The sequence below is a fragment of the Heterocephalus glaber genome, unplaced genomic scaffold, assembly GCF_053883595.1.
Source record: "Heterocephalus glaber isolate CG9 unplaced genomic scaffold, H.glaber_assembly_v1.0 deba00001757, whole genome shotgun sequence".
NCBI lineage: Eukaryota > Metazoa > Chordata > Mammalia > Rodentia > Bathyergidae > Heterocephalus > Heterocephalus glaber.
In genome coordinates, this window is record NW_028258454.1 from 1,566,439 (window position 1) to 1,588,946 (window position 22,508).

The 22,508-nt window shown below is 39.5% G+C and overlaps 1 protein-coding gene across 15 annotated transcripts in view; it reads left to right on the forward strand.

Moving 5' to 3' along the window:
* Arsb (arylsulfatase B) overlaps positions 1–22,508 on the forward strand; it is a 301,469-nt gene that overhangs the window by 12,583 nt on the left and 266,378 nt on the right. For all 15 annotated transcript variants that reach the window (XR_015447385.1, XM_087201174.1, XM_087201179.1 and 12 more), the window contains 3 exons: positions 575–761; positions 5,903–6,093; positions 16,575–16,782. Coding sequence is in view for 14 of the 15 variants with exons in the window: in XM_087201174.1 (XP_087057300.1) it covers positions 575–761; positions 5,903–6,093; positions 16,575–16,782 (586 nt within the window). In the remaining variant the exon portion in view is untranslated. The remainder of the gene's footprint in view (positions 1–574; positions 762–5,902; positions 6,094–16,574; positions 16,783–22,508) is intronic.

The window sequence follows — 22,508 nt, forward strand, 5'->3', positions numbered from 1 at the left end:
TGGTTGTTTCTTAAAGGTTAGCAGCAGTGTGGAGCTTGAACCTGGGCAGACTTGTGTGAGGCACCCCAAACAGAGGGGAGGGCTGCTTTTTTAAAGAAAAAGTTGATCACTGTCTTTTGCAACTATGGTTTATGCAAAGTAGAATAAGAAACATGTCGTCGGTTTCATCATGTCATTAAATAACACTTAACAAAAATAAAATCATGTTATCTTTGAAGACTGCCATTCTAATCAAATACCAACTTGTGTGCACAGGAATTTCCTTGAAAGATGCACACCTTATGTTATTGATACTTTTTTTTTAGATAGTAAAAAGTTAATGGTTTCTGACTTGGAGCCTTGATAAACATTTATTGAAAATATCTCATGTTTGTTGCCATGGTTCTATTCATCTTTTCAAATCCTGTTTGTGTTCATTATTCTACTTGAGTGAGGAAATATCTTTAAACCAGTATGGGAACAAGTTAAACATCCAAATCAACAGATGTGTCCAGTAAATCGGCAGCCATTTGATGTACTTATTGTCAGTGTCTCAATGTCATTCATGCATAGTTTTGGGTTTCTCTCTTCAAAGATCCACACAGGTCTACAGCATCAGATAATCTGGCCCTGTCAGCCCAGCTGTGTTCCTCTGGATGAGAAGCTCCTGCCCCAGCTCCTACAGGAAGCAGGCTATGCTACCCACATGGTCGGGAAGTGGCACCTGGGGATGTACCAGAAAGAATGCCTTCCCACCCGCCGAGGATTTGACACCTACTTCGGTAATGGGAACACATGTGTTTCTCTAACAGCTCAGACTAACTGCAGCCTTCTTATAAAACACACCCAGGTTTAATCAGATGAAATAATGGGAAACTTGAGCAAGAGGCCACTTTCTAATGTTACTACTGTGACCAGCTATGCTCTGGGAGGGGGCAGAGGTGAGCCTGTGCAGCTGCTCAGCAATTCCCTGTGCCCCAGCCCCGAGGCTCCCTAGTCTTGAAGGTCTGCTCTCTGTACCTCTCCTGGAGCCTTTTTACCTAGAGGGAATACAGCCTTCTGGTTTGTACTTAATTACAGGTTAAACCTAATACAAGCATACAGTATTTCCTTCACAAAAGTTTACCGTATTTCTTCTCATTGAGGGCTGTATTCAAAGGTTTTTTTTTTTATCTTCTCTCTGGGGAGGGTGGCAGAAGCTTGTCTTCTGTTGGCATCCTTCTCCCATCTGTGAGGTATGTTTTTGAAATCACTGTATCAAGGAGAATCAATTATAATAATTGGATCAAAACTAATACTAATAAAATGAGGAAGACAAATAACAAATGGTAATAGGAAAATAATAAGATTTTATGAATTTGATAGCCCTGTAAAAATAAATGTGAAACCTAAAGTTAGTTTTAAAATATGCCCTTTAAACCTGTTACAAACTGTGCCTTAATTAATAACCTATTTATCTTGCCAGTAGCTCTATATCTTTCTGTCAAATTCTTTTTATATTGAGCTATCTTTCTGTCTAGCTATTTAGCTACCTCCCTACCTTCCATCTGCTGCTTGGTTTATTTACAGCCTGCCATAGCCAAAAGGGAACACATATTGAATGTAAAAAACTTTGGCTATAATAACAAGATCAGGGTGAGTAGAAAAACATGATTAATGGCACCAAATTATTAAAAAAATTTGTGGTTCTAGGTGGGCTTCTTAGTCAACTCTAAGATACGGGATTTCTAAAGTCTAGAGAGAGAGAGAGAGAGAGAGAAAGAGAGAGAGAGACAGACAGACAGAGAAAGAAAAGAAAAGGGAAATGCTGTAAGAGTCACATTATTTACAGAATAAATGGAAACCAGATGTTCAAGAAGAGTAAGTAAAGCATTTTCTGGCTCTTAGGCCTAAGAGAAAGTTCTCCTTTGGGAGAAGGTAAAGGGAACAACATGCGTAAAAACATCATGCTAGTGGGGCTGGGGATTTAGCTCAGTGGTTTCGCCGCCTGCTGCGCAAGCGCAAGGATCCAAGTTCGATCCCCGGTACCAAAAAAAAACCAACCAAACAAGACATTATGCTAGTAATAAAGTGGTGGTTTTCTTATAGAAGATTCTCTTCCATTCGTGCAAAGGCCAATGCATGAAAGTAAAATTCAGTAAAAGGGATGTATATGGAGGCTACACCTGATTCGATGGAATCAGAGCACCTGCCTCTGTGATGCCACCTTGGATCCAGTCAAAATCAAGATCCAAGGGCCTCAGCCAGGAGAGCATGTGTGCCCTCCCCCATGAGTTGCTCTTACAGGCATTGCTAATCAACCTGGCATTCTGGATGAACCCAGCTGTGTCCTCAGCATCCTCAGGTAGCTGTTAAAAGTCAGACTTTAGGGTAAGACCACTTTGTCATCGTGGAAATTCTAGAGGAACAGCCTGTACTTCCTTTGAGATTTTTCAGCCAGGCCTTTGCTAAAATATAAGTTGATATCTATACTCTGGCAGAAGGGTAGACTATGGATATTTGAATTTTTTTTATTAAAAGCCAAATTATATACTTAAAAATTCAGTTGAAAAAAGAGGTAGACATGATAGGTATAAGTCTAATAGGACCCAGATGAACAAACGCTTGCGTTCATATGAAAGATGACTGCTGCCAAGAGGAGTGTGGTGACCACACAGTGGTTATTGTCACACTGATGTTCTGCTACAAACAGTCAGATAATTGGGGTCATGGTGGTTATATGACCCTCTGAATACCTAAAAATCAAGGAATTGTACACTTTAAATGAGTGACTTGTATGGCATGTGAGCTGTATTTCAGTACAACTGTTAAAGCAGTCAGAGATTGAGTTGTTCAAAAAAGTATTTTCTAATTTTCCCCCAAAGTGCATAGGCTGTTCTTATCTGTGGGCTCAGCATCGGCGTTCAAATTTATGAGTGACTGTTATGATGAAAGCATTATGTGATCATCAGAGAGTTGCTTAGGATCAGTTTGGCCAAATACATATGTGGTCATTTGCTCATTGCTAGGATAAAATATCCAACACCCACAACTTAAAAGAGGAGGTTTATTTTGACTCACAGTTTTAGCCCATAGTTGTCCAGCACAAGGCTGGAAGGCTGGGAAGGGGAGTCAGGGAGGGAGAGACACCTTCTAGTCTCACCCCCAGTGACCGCCCCTTCTGGCCAGCCCCGCCTCCTGACCGGGAGTCAGAGTAGGCTCCCATGATTCAGTCCCCTTCTGGAAGCCCTGCATGTGGCTCTTGGGAGACATCTAGATAGAAAACAAGAGCTTTACTTCTGGAATTCTCCTAGTTGTGATAGTTCAATTTTAATAGTTCATATATTATCTAATCAAGTATATTCTACACATAAATTCTCCCAAGTGATAGAAAACATGTACATTTATAGGTATGAAACCTGAGGTTATTTCTGTAAGCTCTGATACTTGGTAGTTGTTGAAAACCCAAACTGGACCTCCAGTGTACTTATAACTATGAAAGGTCTTGTTCGGCTGCCACTCTATGAGAGAGAGAGAGAAAGCGAAAGAGCTTTATTGGTAGCAAGTTGTAAGATAGGAATTTCTGTCCTCTTGCTCAGGGACTCAGGTATAGGAATTTGGGGGAGATATATTTTAATCTCAGAAAGGGCTGTGGGGTGCTGGGTGGTCTGCTTTTCTGATATGCCTGCTGCTGTTACCTGAAGTTCACCAAATGCTCTGGGTTCTCTAACTCAAAAGAAAAGTTACTGATTAGAAAGTTTCTAGTTTCAAGACTAGCTAAACTTATAGTTAAGTCATTAAGATACAGCAGGAGGAGGAGAGCAAAAGGCAACTTTTGCCAGGGAATAATTTTCACCCAACACGTTGCTTCAATCAGAGGTGTTGTCTATGACAAAGCTAGTGGGAGACTAATAATGTATTACTCAGCTGCATGATCTATAAAATTAGGATTTTTTTGTTTTGAGTCAGGGTCTTCCTGTACTAGGTAGCCCTGGGTGACTGAACTTGGAATCTTCCTGTCTCAGCCTCTTGAGTGCTGGGATTACATATGTGCACCACCATGCCTGGTTTGAGATTTGTAAAGTCAACCAAAATCAAGTGAAGCTAGAGGCTTTATTTAGGCTTTTTCTTGGTACATCCTAACTACTTTAATCACCCATGAAAGGATAGAAATTATTTTCGTGGATATATTTCTTTTTCTGTTAAACCTTAATTAGCAAACATGTTAGATTTTCCTGTCTAATATATATGTAGGAGAAAAGATTATATACAAAGTCACCTTAAGACAGGGTACTAATGAATGAATTTATTTGTACTAATGAATGAATTTATTGGATCATGAAAAAAGAGACATATAAGCTATTTAAGACTCTTAATTGTCAATTTAGGGAAAAGTCCATGCCTGAGGAAAAGGGTAGGCCAGCTTTATCATAATCATTTTCATATTCATATATATATATATCAGGGGATACAAGATGTGACAGAAAAACACGACAGATGTTTAAATTTTTAAAAAATCCTTCTTGTCCTGGAAGCCCTCTTTGTGTCTTTAGTCACACTTTCATGGCTGCCTTGATGTCTTGAATTCATTCAAAACATTTACCCTTCATGATCATTTTGACTTTGTAAAGAGCAAGAAATCATTTAGTGCCAGATCCAGTGAATGAGGTAGATGAGGACACACCATAATGTTTTTATGAGTCTGCTTTTCTTTTGGATGGCACTCAGCAGCTGCATTCACCATGTTCTTTATTGTTTCTCACAAAGAACTCACCAAAGAGGCCTTCCAGAACTGCTTCAGAAAGTGGCAAGAATGATGGGATAAGAGTGTTTGAAGTGAAAGGGAGGATTTTTGAAGGGGAATCAATGGCAATGTGTCTTTTACTGTAATAAGTTTTAAAAAAGTAATCATTCCGCATGTATTTTGATATACCCCTTGTAGCTAAGAGCCCAGAAAAGTTATTTATCAAATGTGCTTCACATACACACAATTCACCCAATTAAGATATACAATTCAGTGATTTTTAATAAATTTAGTGTGTGTCATATCATTGCAGTTCAATTGTAGAACATTTCATCACCCCCAAAAAGAAACAAAATCCCATTAGCAGTCACTTTCCATTTCTTTCCTCCTCCTCCACCCTCAGCACTCACTGCTCTCCTTTTTGCCTCTAGATTTACCTGTTCTGGACATTGATATACATGGAATCATAATACACACAACCTATTTTAATATTTTAGGAAAATATAGAACATGTTTAAGTCTAAATTGTGGAATAGGCAATTGATCCCATTTAAATTGGGGGCAAAATTGAGATCCTTGTAGGTAGAAAAAAAAAATCTAAATTCAGTGCTATAGTTTAGTTTGGTCTTGTGGCTGGCTGCCTGCTTGTCCAGAGCTTCTCTGTTTGGAACGGCTTGTATCTTCCACCAGTGGGTGTCAGCATCTGACTAAAGATGGCTCCTCCGCTCCCTCATAAATAACCTGGCAGCCACTGCTATGCTCAGTACCAACAAATGACATTATTTGAATCTTGTGCATATGTACACTACCACCTCACAGTAAAAAACCTGTAACGAATCACATTTCTATTATCTTTGCCATTTAGATAGCTTTAAAGGATTTTGATGTTATTATCTTCAGTGTATTTGAATGCTGATGTTTTAAAACATATTTTAGTGGACTCACTCACTTTATGAGTTACACGATAGAGCCTGTGTTCTTAAAGACTTGAGTTAGGAATGAATTTGAATTTTTATGCGATAATATTTTAATGACTTCTTCTACCAAATATAGAGATGTTAAGAGTGTTGCTCTGATGAGTTTTGTCATTTGATTAGCCTTGTCAGGGATAATCAGTTGCATTAGGCAATTAAATACTGAAACGTTAGTTTGTTTAACAATTTTTATGCTGACAGTTTTTGCCTTCCATTCTTGTTGTAGGTTATCTCCTAGGTAGTGAAGATTACTACACCCATGAGCACTGTGTGTTCATCAAGGCTTTGAACGTCACGCGGTGTGCTCTTGATTTTCGAGATGGTGAAGAAGTTGCAACACAATATAAAAACCTGTATTCAACAAACATATTTACCAACAGGGCTACATCCCTCATAGCTAACCATCCTCCGGAGAAGGTAAGTCTTGTTTCTTTACTGATAACCAAAATTTTGTTAGCTAGAAAAGACCACTGTTGTTTAGGGAAAAATCTAATAAATTCTAGAGAGGTTCATTTTTCAAATTTTAGGGCCCATCAGAATCAGCTTGGGATGCTTGTTAGAAATGAAGATTCCTGGAGCCCACTTCTAAGGGTATGATTTATTAGGACTGGGAGAAACCATGTGTTAGCATTTTCAAAGAAAGTCTCTAAAATGTGATTCTGGTGAGTGGTCCCTAGGTCACATTCTGAGGAATCCTGTATCTACAGTGTTTCAGTAGAAATAGAATTGCATTATTTTGATATGTTAGGTGCATGTACAGTAAATAATTAGTAAAAAAAGCTTTTCCTTTTAACAATTAATTTATGTGCAAAATAAGGTTTTACTGTGGCAAACTTGCTGTTAAGAGATCCACAATTTTGGATTCAGGGCAACTCCTCTGACTTTACATCCCCTCCCCCAAGATTATTTTAGATAATCTAGATCTTTTGCATTCCCTTGTTAATTTTACAATCAGCCAGTCACTTTCTACAGAGGAATAAAAAATTAAAAGGTGCCTGCTTCCTTCTGGGAGTCATGGAAGCTGTGTACCAACTTGGGGAAAATGGTCATCTTAATGATACAGCGTTCCAGTATCAGTGAACATATTTTTCATTTTTACCATACTGAAGCTATTAGCTGTATCATGTGCTGACTTATTATCTATAAGTAAAAGTAGAAAAGAGCCTTAAAATCACATTTTTCGGATTTAGCTCATAAGTGCTTCTGCAGTGGGCAGCTATTTGTCTTGTCAGACACTGAACGCATGATAGGGGTTTGTGAAGAACCATTTGTGCACACTCACACTCCTTCTCTGGAGCCCAGCACAGGTTGCTCCATAATATGCCATGTTACTGGTTCTTCCAGTGTCCTGCACTTTACTTTGCTGACAGTCCCCAGAAGCTCTTGGGGTAGATCCCAGTGTGCCTTTTGGCTCACATACCTGTTTGGACATGGTGCCGCCCTGATGACTGTCTGTTGGGTGTGAGACCTTCCTGGCTCTGCCTTTGCCTAAGCTAACTCGCATCAGGGATCTTCATGGTGTCTGTCCTTAGCTTTGCCCCACTTCGGGGTTTTTATCAGCCTAATGCTAACATCTTGGAGCAGCCAGGCCTACTCCAGAGTTTATACCCTTAGTCAGCCTTTCTACTTCACAATTAATATCCAGGACCAGAGATTCTGAGTCCCAGTTTGTGATTTAATTTAATGCCTCCATTCCTGATCATGTATTAAAATCATTTGGGAAACTTGTAAGAACTACTGATGCCAAATATTGTGGTCCATTGGTCTAAGGTGGGATCCAGTCATTGGTATTTCAGGACTCCCTACCCTACAAGTGATTCTGATGTTGGGCCACTGTGAGCACCTTTGCAGGTAAGGGCATTCTGTGATGTGTTGTCCAGGCCACAATCCCAAACACAGAGGCAAGCACATGGCCAGTGATGACCTCTTAAAGTTTAACAATCTCATAGTACCTTAATGAGGCCACAACTACAACCTGCCTACAGTAAAAATTCATTCTAGTAGGAATGGTAGAGTACTCACTCAGTACTCAGTACCCCCATAACATTAAGTGGGTAAGAGGAGGCAGCTGGGGTGTACCAGTTCTTTGTGAGTGGCTGTCCTAATTGGGGGATGGGGAAAGTGCCAATACTGAGGACAAAAGGATGCCCTAGAAATCTGCAGAGCATGGAAGGAGTGTGGTTAGTGTAGTGCCCCTCACAGGTAGCATTATGGAAATCCCTAGATGAGAGGATGGTCACTTTCCTAGCATCTGAAAGAATCTGAGGCAGGATCCATTATCCCAGATATCCTCAAAGTCAAGTCTCAAGGACAGACATAAATGGATGAAATTATCAGTAGTTGAGTTGTGTCTTAGTTACTTTTTTTCATTGCTGAGGGAAAATACCTGACACCCAAAGTTAAAGGAGGAAAGTTTTATTGTAGCTCACAGTCTGTAGAGATTTCAGTCTATAATTGGCTGGCTCCAAGGCAGGATGGTGTGGCAGAGGGGCTTCACAGAGGAGAAACAGTTCATGGCGGGCAGAAGGTAGCAAAGCAAACAAGCTTCTATCCCTCTCACACCCTCAATCCTAGCATTGCACCATGAATCAATCCCAGCCTCACACACTTTAGATCCAGCCGCCTCTGAAAAGCCCCACCTATGACTGCATGAGCCTTTGGTGGGCCCTCTAAACACAACCTATAACAAGTAGTAACGCAAACATTTTTGCTTAAGGCACCTCCTGCAGATATTTACATTGTCAGTGCTCAATAAAACGATGCACTCACCAGGTTCAGGAGGTGCCTTTTTCTTCATCTTATTTCAGTGGTTAATCTAATGCTGTGTGAATTTCTCAGGTACTGTTTATAAACAGTAATTTAAATATGTATTGTAAGATGTAAGTCATTATTCTAAAGAAATACATGGTGAGTATCTACAGGTCAATTTAACGTTGCACCTGTTTAAAGAGGGCATTTGAGGGGAAGAAGCTCAGGAGATGTTTTATGCCAATGCAGTTGCTGATACTGGACTCAGGAAACAAAGTTTACAGTGACTTCCCCTTTTCTACAGGGTTATTCCCCTAGTAGTAACACTAGGGAGTGAAAGTAACATATTTGTAACATATCTTCCTGTTAAAAATAACCCCACACATGGTGTTACATGCCTGTAATCCCAGCATTTTGAGAGGCCCAGCCTGGGAAATTTAGCAACTTAGTGATACCCTGTTTCAAAATTTAAAACAAAAAGGGCTAGAGATACAGCTCCATGCAAAGGTCGGGGACTCAATCCACAGTACTACATAAACAAAAAACCCACAGTACTTTGTAGAATAAAAACAAATGTTATCTCACACACCTTATCTACTAGAAGCTTTTTAAAGAAAATTTTAATTTCTAATGGAAGGCTCTTACTTTTCCTTGGCACATTTTGGGAAGAACTGTCTTAATTTGGACATCAAAGAATACACTTTAGGGCCTGGGATTTAGCTCAGTGGTTCCGCCGCCTGCCTCACAAGTGGAAAGTCCTGAGGTTGAAAGTCCCCGTACCAAAAAAAAAAAAGATAGAATACACTTTCAAAGCTTATCATATGCCTTTTTCCCATTTATAGTTTAAATTTGGCAGATATATTAGCTTTTCTCCCCTAAAAGGCTTCTTAGCATGGGGAGGATGCTCAGAGTATGCATCTGAGGAGCCCCATGGCATAGAAGAAAGGGAAAAGAGTCCTTAGCATCATAAACATGAATATGCTAGTAGCTTTAGGTGATAATGTTTGGCTTTTAATAATACTTAAGTATTTAGTCATGATTCTGCACCCAGGATTCCATTGTACATTCCTAAGGCACCTGAAAGGGTGACAGCCTTAGGGTAAAGAAAATAGCTTGGAGCTAGCTAATTGTTATTTTTACTGGGCTACTTTATGGTATTAAATACATGATTTTTTTCCAATTTAAAATACTGTAAAATTCTTCTGTTCAGTACTGTTGGGGAATGAAGTTTACTGAGTGGGGAAGGTTTATTTTTTAGAGTACTGTGTGGAAGTATCTAAAATGAATCTCACTGATCTTAACCTCATGACATGGGCTGCACCACACAAGCCCTGTCTCCTTCCGGTGACACAGAACCACACAGATGTGTGCAAGGCCGTTGCCCACACACTGAGTAGCCCTGGATGCTGCTGCTGAGATGGGAAGAAAGGGTAACCTTTTTGCTCAAGGGACATCTTTATCTGTTCTACTAAGTCACTAGTGCTGGGCCCATAGTGTGAGGCCTTCATGCCCTGAGACAGTTGCCTGAAAGGCTCCTCCTCACCCTGAGAGGTGATCTTCACTTCCTGGACAGTTGTGTCCCTCATTTCTGAGTAATTAAAACTCTGACTACTGGACCAGTGAGGACAGCTATAGTTTTATGTTTTTAACACCTCAGGAGTGCCGGTACTGTTTTTAGCCAATAAGGAATGGGAAAAGATTTCTAATTATTTCTAATTATGGGGAAGATTTCTAATTACTTTTTTGCTATATTTGACAAAGTGAATAGAAGGCACTCTATACTGAATATTTGTAAGACACCCCCCCCCCCATCAGGGATCGAACTCAGGACCTTGAGCTTGTGAGGCAGGCGTGACACCACTGAGCTAAATCCCCAGCCCCTGTAAGGCCCTTTATAGTGATCCAGAATGTGTTTCCCTCACATGGTTACAGAAACAGTCCCCACCATCCTCCTCTGCCATCTTCCTCTGCTGTCAGTTGGAATAACCTGCCCCCTTTCTTCCTTCTGTCCTTCACTGCTGGGGTTGCCACATTGCTGCTAGCAATCTGTATAGGCATGGAAAAACTCCACATCTGTCCTCTTTAGGGTCTGGTCTGGTCTGAGAATTAAACTGACGTAAAATAGATTAATAGGAGAAAAGCATTATTTTTTTTTGCATAAAGAAAAAAAGACCCTGGGCTGGGGATTTAGCTCAGTGGTTTCGTCGCCTGCTGTGAAAGCTCAAGGATTCTAGTTCCATCCCCAGTACCAAAAAAAAAAAAAAAAAGAAAAGAAAAGAAGGCCCCAAAGAAGTTAGCTACATACTGAATTGGACAAAGAATAGTAAATGTGAAATGTGACTACATTTCATGGAAGGTTTAAAAGATAAAGTTATTTTAACGAGGTCTGTAGGAATTTTTTGTTTCAATTTCCTGTCCTTGAGGATAAGGATGTAGCTTTTTCTTTTAGAGTGTAGGGAGAATATATTTCACACAGGAATTTCGTCTTCTGTTTCTAACAAACAGCACAAAGGTCAAAGTGATTGTGTACCTGTGGGTGTTGTTTTTTAAATTTTTTTATTAGTACATGTTTGCATTATGTAATGATTACAATTATTGTGGGGAGGTTTAAAAAAAATTTTCATCCTTCCCCTTCTGCTCAGTCCCTCCTCCTGTCAATCCCCTTTCCATTCACAAAAGCTCTATTTTCATCATTTTTCTCCATCACCTTTCCCTCCCCTCCCTCCATCCCTTGTTTTGCATCCATATGAGAAAGATCTCCCTAATTCCTCTTTATCTATCTTCTGTTTTGCTCTGTAATAGCTAAATTTTGGAAACAGCCTATGCCCATCAACAGATGGACAAAGAAAATGTGATATTAATACACAATGCAGTACTACTCTGCCATAAAGAAAGATTAACTTGAGGTATTCATAGGAAAATGGATGCACCTTGAGACCATAGTATTAAGTGAAGCAAATGAGACACACAAACTTAAATATTGTATGGTTTCTTTTATATGAAAAAATATATCTAATATATAAATATATATATAGTATATCTATCACTTGCTTTTTAAATGCCTTTAACTTAAATAGTCAATATGCCAGAATAACCTATGTTAATCCTTTCATCTGATGGGGACATCTTCTCTTTAAGTTGTGGGCTCCCTCTCTCATTCCTCTTTCTTTCCTGTTCCCCACCTACTGTTGAAAATCCAGACCAGAGTCACAGACTCTTTTGTTTACAAGTGAATAGAAAGTGAACCTCTAAGTATTCCCCTTTGGCGTGCTGAATATTTTGAACTGAGGGACATTTGGAAGGGCCTCAGAAGCAAGGTCATTCCGACCTTCTCCTGTCCTGTCTCCTGCTGCCCTTTGTCCCCCAAGGTATGCTATTGGAATTAAATTCCTCTTTTCTGAGGCAGGTCATGGAAACTACAACACATTTCCCCATAGCCAGCTGTAGTAGTCACTTTCTCATTGGTGGGACAAAATACCCAACACCTGTAACTAAAAGAAGGAGAGATTTATTTGTGTCTAGGTTTCAGGGTATTCAGTCCATGGTCAGCTGGCTCCAAGGCAGAAGCATCATAGTGGAAGGCTGTGGCTGAGGAACCCCTCTGTAGCCAGGAAGCAGGGAGAGAAGAGCTGAGAACAGGAATACACCCTTGCAAGTCATGTCCCTAGTGACTCACCTCCTTCAGCCAGGCACCACTGGCTAACAGGGCAGTCACCTATTATTGCCTGCTAGCATGGGTTCTTGCTTTTAGTGATAATAGAAATTAAAAGCAAAGCATGAATTTACAGGAAAAAGCTTTAAGTGGAAAGTAAGAGAAAATGGTAAGGGACTTAAGCTTGAAGAGCTGACAAAGATCAGGCTGACCCTTAACAAAGGAGAATAAGAAAAATAGGAAAAGACTTCAGCTTGGGCAGATGGAGGGGCATACTCTGGTGAAAGGATCAGACTGGCCCACCCACAAAGGCTGGAAGCCTGCTCTTAGGGATTAGCTGGTGGGCTGGGGTCTGTTGAACATTATCCCAATCCTGATTTCATAGCTCTGGAGTCCTCAGGGTTGGAGGAGCAGTTTGGTTCTGTGAAATGATTGTCTATATTGCGGTGGTTTCAGTTATGCGCACCTCTGCTTTTCCTGGAATCCAGGTGATCACAAGTATAGAACAATGGTTGGAGACCTCTGGGCTAGTTGAATGTCCCTGTAAATTCCTTATCTTGGTGTCCTTAGTCTTGAAGGAGGATAAGGTTGTATGAGGTAAGGGCTAATTAACCTTGTTTTCTGTACTTTTAGGCAGAAACTTTCTAAATGATTAACATACCTGTATGTTGCTGAGAAGGGAGTCCACCCCTGAGTTTTAAGATAACAAAGGATACAAAGTGAAGGCTGAGCTTTGATCTATTTTTAGTTACCTGATAGGCATCTGTAGGTGCAAAATGAAGAGTTACAGTAGACAGCAAAACTACTTTTAAGTTTCTGACTCTTTTAGAAGAAAACAAAAATTGACCTTCTGATGAGCAACAGGCTAAGGGCCTGGGAGCCTGCCAGTTCCTTGTCCCTGTAGTAGTCTCTGACGATGTCATTGTGAGCTCCTTAATAAGGCATTAATCTGCTGATGAGGACAGCACCTCCATGATCTGTCACCTTCCCCCAGAACCTCTGAACATGTGAGAGTTTGGGGGGACACTGTAGATCTAAACCATAGAACCAGCTATAAAACTTAAAAATATTACTCTAACCTTTCCCTGCCTTTCTGTGAAAGAGCTAGCCATAAAGAAATTCTCTGACCTACTCTTATCTGATGATAAGTTATAGGACTCTTCTTGTAGGGGTCCTCCCTTATATTTAGGAGGAAGAAATGCTATATCAGAGCAGCCAGGAGCAGTCTGGACAGACAAGCTGGCTGGGTTCCCCATGCCTACTTTCTTGTCAGATGGTACCCTTTTTGTCTGTGTTTCTACACAGCTGTCCATGCCCTATTACCCTAAGCATAAAAGTAGACAGATTTCACTGTCTTTGGGTCTTCATTCCTCAGACTCCCGAACCACATGAAACTTTAAATAAATTTGTTATGTTTTTCTCTTGTTAACCTGTCTTTTCCTATGAAAGTGTCTGCCGCCACCCAAATGATGAAGAAAAGTGTTGTGCCCTTTCTGCCCCTACAGAAGGGCCAGGATGGTCTAAATAAGTGAAGCAGCCTGGGCAGAACAGTGAGGAGACCCTAGAAAACTGAACAGCACTTGGAGTGGGGCCCCTGTTTCTCATACTCTAGGATTTTGCTACCAAATGGATTGTAGACATGGAATTTTAGAAATTCTAACTTTTTAAGAAACAAATTTTTAAAATCCATTTTTTGGAGTGTGATGTTTGCAGTGTTTACTCTTTATGTGGGAAGCAAATTATTGTAGCCTTCTTATTGGGGGAGGGGTACTCGGGATTGAACCCAGGGCCTTTGCACCAAGCTACACCCCCAGCCCTTTTCCTAGTTTTATAGGATCTTGCTAAATTGCTGGGCTTGAACTTGCCATCCTCCTGCCTTAGCCTCCCAGAGTTCTGGAATTATAGGTGTGTTGTACTACACCTTGCATAGCCTTCTGATTTTAATCCTGTCCCCCTGTAGACCTTGGCTGGTGGCTGCAGTTGGTTCCATCCATGCTAAAGAGGTGAGCATGGCAGTTCATGCTTGTAATTCCAGCTACTCAGGAGGCTGAGGCAGGAGGATTGCAGGTTTGAGGCCAGCCTGGGCTACATAGTGAGACTGTCTCAAAATAAAATAAAAAGGGCTTGGGATATAGACCAATGGTAGAGCACTTTATATGCAAGGCCCTGAGTTAAAGCCCCAGTACTACACACACACACACACACACACACACACACACACACACACACACACAGACACAATGTTTTAAGGTAGTGATATTTAATACCTATTTTTGACATTTGATTTTGAAAAAAAATATTTCTAAGTTCCAAAGATCTGAACTACAAATAAATTTTTGCATGTCTGTTAAAACTGAATATATAAATACTGTGTATGTGTGTAGCTTCACACTGAGCTACATCACAGTTTTTTAAAATTTTGAGGCAAGATCTCACTAAGTTACTAAGTTGCCCAGGCTGGGCTTGACCTTGTGAACCTCCTGCTTCAGCTTCCCAGAGTGCTGAAATTACAAGTGTGTGCCATCACACCTGGCTTATGGGTACTCTTTAACTCTGCCACAGGGATGTATAATATATAATTAAAATAATTTATCAAAATGAAGAACAAAATATGACCCCCTCTGACCTAGTTCCTAATCTTTTCACATTCATTTATGAGATTTAGGCTGGGGATTTAGCTCAGTGGTTCCACTGCCTGACTCACAAGTGCAAAGTCCCGAGTACCAATCCCTGGTACCAAAAAAAAAACCAAAAAATTATGAGATTTAAATACCTCAGATACTTTAACAGAATTACATGTTTATTCCTGGGTTAAGCCAGTTGTCTTTTTAGGGGTTTTGTACTCATAGAAGATTTCTATAGGGCCACGATGGACAGAATGCTTCCGAAAGCCTCAGGAAGCAGGAGGGGCTAACCTGGGAAGCCACAGATACTAAATACTGAAAATTTGTGTAAGAGATGAGATAGAACCAGTGGATCCCATGTTTTAGTTTCCAGGAGCTAAATTGGCCTTATGTTTAGTCCTATATCAAAGACTTAACAAGTCACAGTGTTTACTTGTTTTCTCATAAAATATATCAAGAAACCTTAAACCTCTTGTGCAATGGGTAGAAACTTATTTCAGCTAAAGCAAAAAGCCAAAGTACCTACTGATACATACTGTAATGATAGAGTTTCCAATAGGAAAATACTCTTCAATTAATATGAACTTGAACAAATCATATAACCTTTTAAAACTTCGTTTAAGCAATCTGTAAAATGAACATATCATAGGTTGTCTTTGAGTATTGAATAAGTTGGAATATCTAAATTATTCTATCTACCACATAGACAACATTTAATATGATTGTTGTTATTGATTTTATTATTTGTTTTGATCAGGGCTCTCCAGGCCATTCTAGGACTCTTGTTATTATTTTTTAACATCTTTAATGAGATATAATTTACATATCATAAAATTTACTCATTTAAAGTATACAGTTCAGTAGTAAATTTGGGTCATGCAACCATTGCCACAATCTAAGTTTAAAGCATTTTCATCACCCCAAAAGAAACCTTGTACCAGTTGGTTGTCACTCATTATTCCTCTATCCTCAATTCCCCACAGCCCTAGGGACCACTAGTCTACTTCCTGTCTCTCTGGATTTTCCTGTCTTAAAGAGTGCATAGTAACTCAGTTATATCACACACGACCTTTCATGATTGGCTGCTGAGCATGTTTTCAAGGTCTATCTGTATTGTAATACTCCATTTCTTTTATTGTCATATATTGCTGAAAATCTACCATATTTCACTTATCCATTCAATTGATGGATTTGGGTTGCTCACACCTTTTGGCTGTTATGAATAACATTGCAGTGAACAGTCAGACAAGCTCCTGAATTGGTGTGTGCTTTTATTTGTATAGGAATGGAAATGCTGGGTCATATGCTAACTATGTTAAATGATTTTGGGAACTGCCTCATTACTTTTTTGGTGGCTATTTATATCACTTTACATTTCTACTAAGAATGTTTGAGGGTTCCAATTTCTCCATACCCTCATCAACATTATTGTTATTTTCCATTTAAAAAGTTATAACTACCCTAGTGGGTATGAAGTTGTATGTTATTGCAGTTGTTTTGGATTTTTCAAATGACTTATGGAATTGACTGTCTTTCTCTGTGTTTTTAGCCATTTGTATACATTCTTTGGAGAGAAATATCTACTTAAATTCTTTGCCCATTTTGTAGTTGGGTTAATTACCTTTGATTATTGAGTTGTAAGAGTTAAAATATCTTCTGAATGAGTCCCTTATCACATATATGATTCACAAATACTTTTAATGCATTCTGTAGGTTGTCTTGATGTTATTTTTATTAACTGATAAATCTGGAGTATCTCTTCCTTCTATATTTATTGTTTCTACCTCAGTACCTTAAATACTTAAATAGAATTACATGTTTATTCTTGGGTTGAGTTTATCCTCTTAACGGACATGTATTAACTCTCTTTCCAGCCTCTGTTTCTCTACCTTGCTCTCCAGTCTGTCCACGAGCCCCTTCAGGTCCCAGAGGAATACCTGAAGCCATATGACTTTATCCAAGATAAGAACAGGCATCTCTATGCAGGAATGGTGTCCCTTATGGATGAAGCAGTAGGAAATGTCACTGCAGCCTTAAAAAGTCACGGGCTCTGGAACAACACAGTGTTCATCTTCTCCACAGGTGAGTCTGTCAATAGGAAACTTAACTTTTGGCAAAGCTGGGCACGTGGTTCGATAAGTGGAATGAAGACAAATTGGAGCAGTTAGCATTTCTGTATTAAAATAAATGCTGGCTGTAGCAGTGGAGACATGATCATAATGGATAGAAAGATGTGTCTCAGGAAAAAGAATTGAGGGCTTTCCTCTTTTCTTTCAGATAGTGAAATATTTTTGGAGTGTGGTGAAAACGGGTGCTTACTTGCCGACCTAATGTGCATGGATACCCTCACAGGGTGGGCAGCCAGCTGGGCGTGTCCGTGGGTGGGCAGCTGGCTTGTCCATAGTGCTCTCTGCAACCCAGCATCCTCTCTGGGTGATTTTGCTTCAGGGTGTGACTTATGAAGACAGATAAGAAATGGAGTCAGTTAAACCTAGGCTCAGGTCTCTGTATTGATTTTGGTGTATTAAAATAATCTTCTGACCATAAAAATCATGCATGTTGTTACATGAAAAACAGAACAGAAGAAGAGAAAAAGGAAACTCATAATGTCTATACTCAGAGGTACCGTGGAAACCATTTTCACTTTGGCAATGCCTTTTTGATTCCTAAGCTGTTACATATGTGATTTTTTTTTTGCCCTTCCTTAGACATCGATTTCTCAAATTTCACCCCTGTGCCTCAGGAGTACTCGGTAAGCACTTTTTTTTTTTTTTTTTGGTACCAGGGATCCAACTCGGGACCTTGCGCTTGCGAGGCAGGTGCCGGTACCACTGAGCTAAATCCCCGGCCCCCCAGTAAGCACTTTCTATCTGAAAATGCAAAACTGTTTTAAATGGGAAATTTTCTTGTATTATTTATGTCAGAATTGTTTGGTTCTCTATTCTCTCTCTTCTATCTTCTCTTTACAGAATTCCTGCTATTGGGGTGTTAGATCAATCCTCTGATGTTCCTAGTTTTTTCTTCTCTTTTTTTTTATATTTCTTCTACTGTTTGGAAATTTTCTTTATCAGTATTTTGTAAACTTTTACTGAATTTATTTCAGTCATGTTCTTTAGTTACCAAGAATTTGTTTTTTGATAATTTCTTTTTTATAAAGTTTGATTTTTACTTTGTACATATAATAAAGTATTTTTCTAAAGCCTATGCTTTAACCATTAATTTTATGGGTGTATATGTATGTGTTTATGTGTGTGTGTGTATATATATATATTTGTATGTATTCGTGTGTATATGTATTTAAATTTGGGGTTTTTTTTGTTTTCTTTTTGGCTTCTTGAGACAGAATCTCACTATGTAGTTCAGGCTAGCCTTGAACTCACTATGTAGCTCAGGCTGGCCTCAAACTTTCAGGATCTTCCTGCCTCAGCCTCTTGAGGCTGGCATGTGCTGTCATGCTTGGCTAAGTTTGCTTGCATTCTCAACATTTTCTTTCTTTTTAAAGTTTTTTTTTCCGCTATGTTTGTATCTTTGTTTTAGTTTGTCTTTCATGAGGGTAACTTTCTGAAATCCCTAGTGATCTTTGGCCACAACCTGAAAATTTGGTTGGAAACTTCACGTGTGAGGTCGGGTCCTATTATCTGGTGACTTTTATGGTAAAGTGACTGTGTAGGGGCGAGGGGACAAGTTGAGGAATTAATCTTGGTGTTCTAGTCATGGTTTTTGGTTGCTATTTTTTGAAGTGTTTTTGCTTTTAATCAGGCAGAGTTATTGAATCTAGCATTTACTGAATGCTTACCATAAACAGGACACAGTTCTAAGTGCTTCCCTTGGTTACTTCAACTAATCCTCACACTATTTCATTTTCTGAGTGTGGCTTTTGTTGTTTCATTTCAAAGATATGAGAACTGAAGCACGGAGAGGCTGCATCACTTTTCCACATCACACAGCTGGTGGATCCAGGCATCAGTGTCTCTGGCCAAACTGCAGTAGAGATCTTTTTTTTTTTTTTGCAGTAGGGATCTTGATGTTCTTTTGGGGCCTCTTAGAAGAGCAGAGCTTTCCCCATGATAAGCTGCAGGATTGACCTGCCATGGAGCCAGGTGGCAGGGGTTGTGTGTACCTGAGCAGCCTTGTTCACTTACTTTAATTCCATCCATACACTGTAATTTTCTCTGCTGTGTAAAAAGTTGAATATAAGATAAAAATTGTTTCCCCCCCCAAAAAATGTATCCTTTAGACAAGCAAGAGACATCTTAAACTTAAATTCTTGTAAGATCTTTCTTCATCTGGTAGTCCTTCTCAGTTCACTTTGATTTGTTTCTTTTTTCTTCTGCTAATAAGAATTGAACCCACATCCTTGGATTGAATTACATCCCTAGCCATTTTTATTTTTGAGACAAGGTTTCACTGAAGTTGTCCAGGCTGGCCTCCAACTTGTAATCCTTCTGTCTCAGCCTCCTGATTAGCTGGAATTGCAGGCATGCACCACCATGTCTGGCTCAATTTATTTTATTTGAAAAGCCTGGTATAGTATTTTCATCATGCTGGTGTAGAATTCTCTAAAAAGAATCAATAAAAAAGGAGGCAAGACATTTAGTGCTGATTTAGTAGTTATTCCTGGGAAGTGACTCCACAGTTGTAAGAATTGGAAGCCGTAAGTTTATAAAACAAATCTTTGTTGTAGAGCTCTCAGTTACACAATTTCAGGACAAATGATTTTCTGAAATGAAAATACACGTGGATTAATATATCATTCATGGACCAAAGGTCCTCAGAAGTGAAGATGGTAGCTCTAGAAGACTGCTAAATTCTCTAAGTGGCTCTTGTAACAACAGAGATAATATCAAGAATGCATGGGAAAAGTAGAATAAAATTTTTTCATGATATGTGAGAATAAAAAAATATTTGAAGATCAGTATTTTGTTATATAATTTCAACTATGTGTGCATAACTATTTTAAAATAGGGAGTTGACTATTACATAAATATCTATAACCTTTTATTTATTTAGGTTGGCAGAAATAATATTTGAAGCTTCTCGCTGAAAACCTAGGGATTACCTTTTAACAACATTTTTAGTGATATAGTAGCAGATGTATTAATTGCAGGCCATCTTTGTGGGGCCAAAGCCAATTTAATTGTGTCTATGCACTTTGTAATACTGCTGAATTAAGTTGGCTAGGGTTTTATTTAGATTGTTTTTCATCATTCAGAAGTTAAAGTGGGCTTGGTGACTTCCTTTTCAGGTTTTGTTGTCTTAATTCACTTGATAGAATTCTTGGGATGGTTTTTCTGTCTTTTTCTGTGCTCTGGAATTGTTTATAGAATATCTGTCTGAACAACCTCTGTCTAAGCTGCTCCTCAGAACCTTCTTTGGAGGTTTTTTAAAGATTATTTCCAAAGTTCAAATTTTTTGCTTATTTATATCTGGGTAGATACCATTAAACTTTAAAAAAATTAATTTTGTTTGAAATATAGTGAGCCCTTTGATCTGCATGCTGATATTCTTCACTCCAGGAAATTTTCTGTGTTCATATTTTAGCTTATTACTTTTGTTCTGCTTGATTTATTTCTCAAAAAAAACTTTAATAGATTGAATCACTAATTCATCCTTTTCCACATCCTTTTCAAGCCTTTTACCCTCCTGAGCCTTCTGGCACTCCTGTGCATGACCAATTAGACATTTTTGCAATTTTAGTTCTGCTCTTCAGGATCTCCAATGTATGGTGGTACCTCAGTTTGTGAATTTAATTCTTCCCACGATTCTGGTCACAAACCAAATTGGTTGGGAACCGAATCCAATTTCCCCATAAGGTCAGCGTTGAACCTAACCATTGAATTTGATAACCAGTTTGGCTTGCGACCAGAATCGTGGAAAGAATTAAGTTTGTGAACTGAGATGCCACTGTATGTAGATCATTGTGATTGTTTTTTTCATTTTCTTTGCAGGATCTCCTTCCTTTCTTTGCCTCAATCAGTTCTTTTTTCTTGTAAGCTTCTTAGTACTAATAATGAGCATTGTTCATTAAATCCTGACTGCGGGATCCAGGTCCTGGTCCCTTGTTTTCCTTATTCTTTCTCACTGCTGCTCATGGTGTGAGCATTAAAACTCAAAGTAACTTCATGAGATTGTTCCTGATCCCCATTTCACCAAGGAAGAAACCAAAACCTGAAGTTAAGTGACTCTTCACACATGGAAGAGTCAGCCTTTAAACCTAGGTCTGTTTGAGGTCAGTATTTAATGACCCTTACCCCTGTCCTTTTGTATTTCCTTTCCCTTTTGTCTCATCCCATCGTCCACTATCTGTCTCTACTTCTTTTCTCAGACCCATCCTTTTCTGGACTATCTGAATAGAACTGTTCTAAAATCCCCATTCTCATGCTACATCATTAACAGCTATATCCTTTCCCCCGGGTATCAGAAGAGATGAAGGATAGATCCACACAGGGTTCGGGGGCCTCTCCTGGTCTCAGGTCACTGTTGCCTGGATGATTGCTTCTCAGATCTGAAGCTTGAGGTCAGGTTGAGGTGCACAGCTTGGCAAATTCCTCTGGCTTTCAGGCAATGAGCATCCTGTGCTCTCCTGCGCATGCTGAACCTGGTTCCATTATTTTCTCTTGTGGCTGCCTGATTCTTTGACAAGCTAATGGAACCCCAGAACACAATGATTTGATCTTTCTGCATGCCTTCAGGGCTTTGTCTTTGGGGACATCCTCAGGCCACCGTGCATCCCTTTCTCTTCTCCTGCCCATTGTCGTCTGGCAGTGAGACTTCTCACTGCACAAGGGAGTTGAGGAGTTCAGCTTCTCTGGTCAGGCCAGAAGTCAGCATCACCCTCTCCCAGGCTGTTGCCACCTCTGCTGGGTCGGGTGGCTCCGTGCTGTGAGGCCAGGTAGCGCAGGTCAGCTCCTGCTTCCTCTTCCCAGCATAGTTCATGAAAACGATCCCACAGTGCTGACCTTACAAGCTGTCTGTCCATTATAGTTTCGCGTGTTTGATGGGGTTTTTTACTTGTTCTATTTGTTCTTTTAGCAGGATATTGGTTAAGAGAACCACTAGTGGAAACTGGGAAGATACTCTTCTAATCTGTACTTCCATCACCAGGACACATCTTTCTAGTTGCTAAATTCTAGGAATCTGTACCAAAATCTAGTCCTGAGTAAAATGAGTTAAAATGAGGCCCAATTCTTGAGCAACTAGGTCATGAATTAAAATAGGTAATCTAGTGGTGAAACCCTAAAGAGAAAACAGTGTTTGATCTCAACATCTTAATGTCACTGTTACACATTGATATTAACTCTTACTTGAATAATCATTTTTGTTATAGGGTTGTGGGGTGCTGTGGACCCCTTGTAGACATTCTTTCCAGGTTCTTATTGAACTGAACAAAGAATTGGTCAAGACGTGCAAAAGGCAGGGAGGTCTTACATTTATTAAAGGTAGGCAAAGAAACATGCTCTGTAGAATGAGTATGAGCCAATTAAAGTAGGAAAAGAAGTACCTCTGCAGAGAGCGGGCCACTGGAGAGAGAGAGAGAGAGAGAGAGAGAGAGAGAGAGAGAGAGAGAGAGAGAATGCACACAGCGACCAAAAGGCCAATGGCTGACATTTTTTGTATCTCCCACTCCTGACATCATATCCAGGCTATCCTATCAAAAACCTCCTTAAAGGGTCAGGGATTTAGCTCAATGGTGCAGGGCTTGCCTTACAAGTGCAAGGTCCTGAGTTCAATCTCCAGTACTGAAAAAAAAAAAAAACAACCAAAAAACTTGCTTGTTATCACACCAGAAGAATTGAAGATAGCATTTT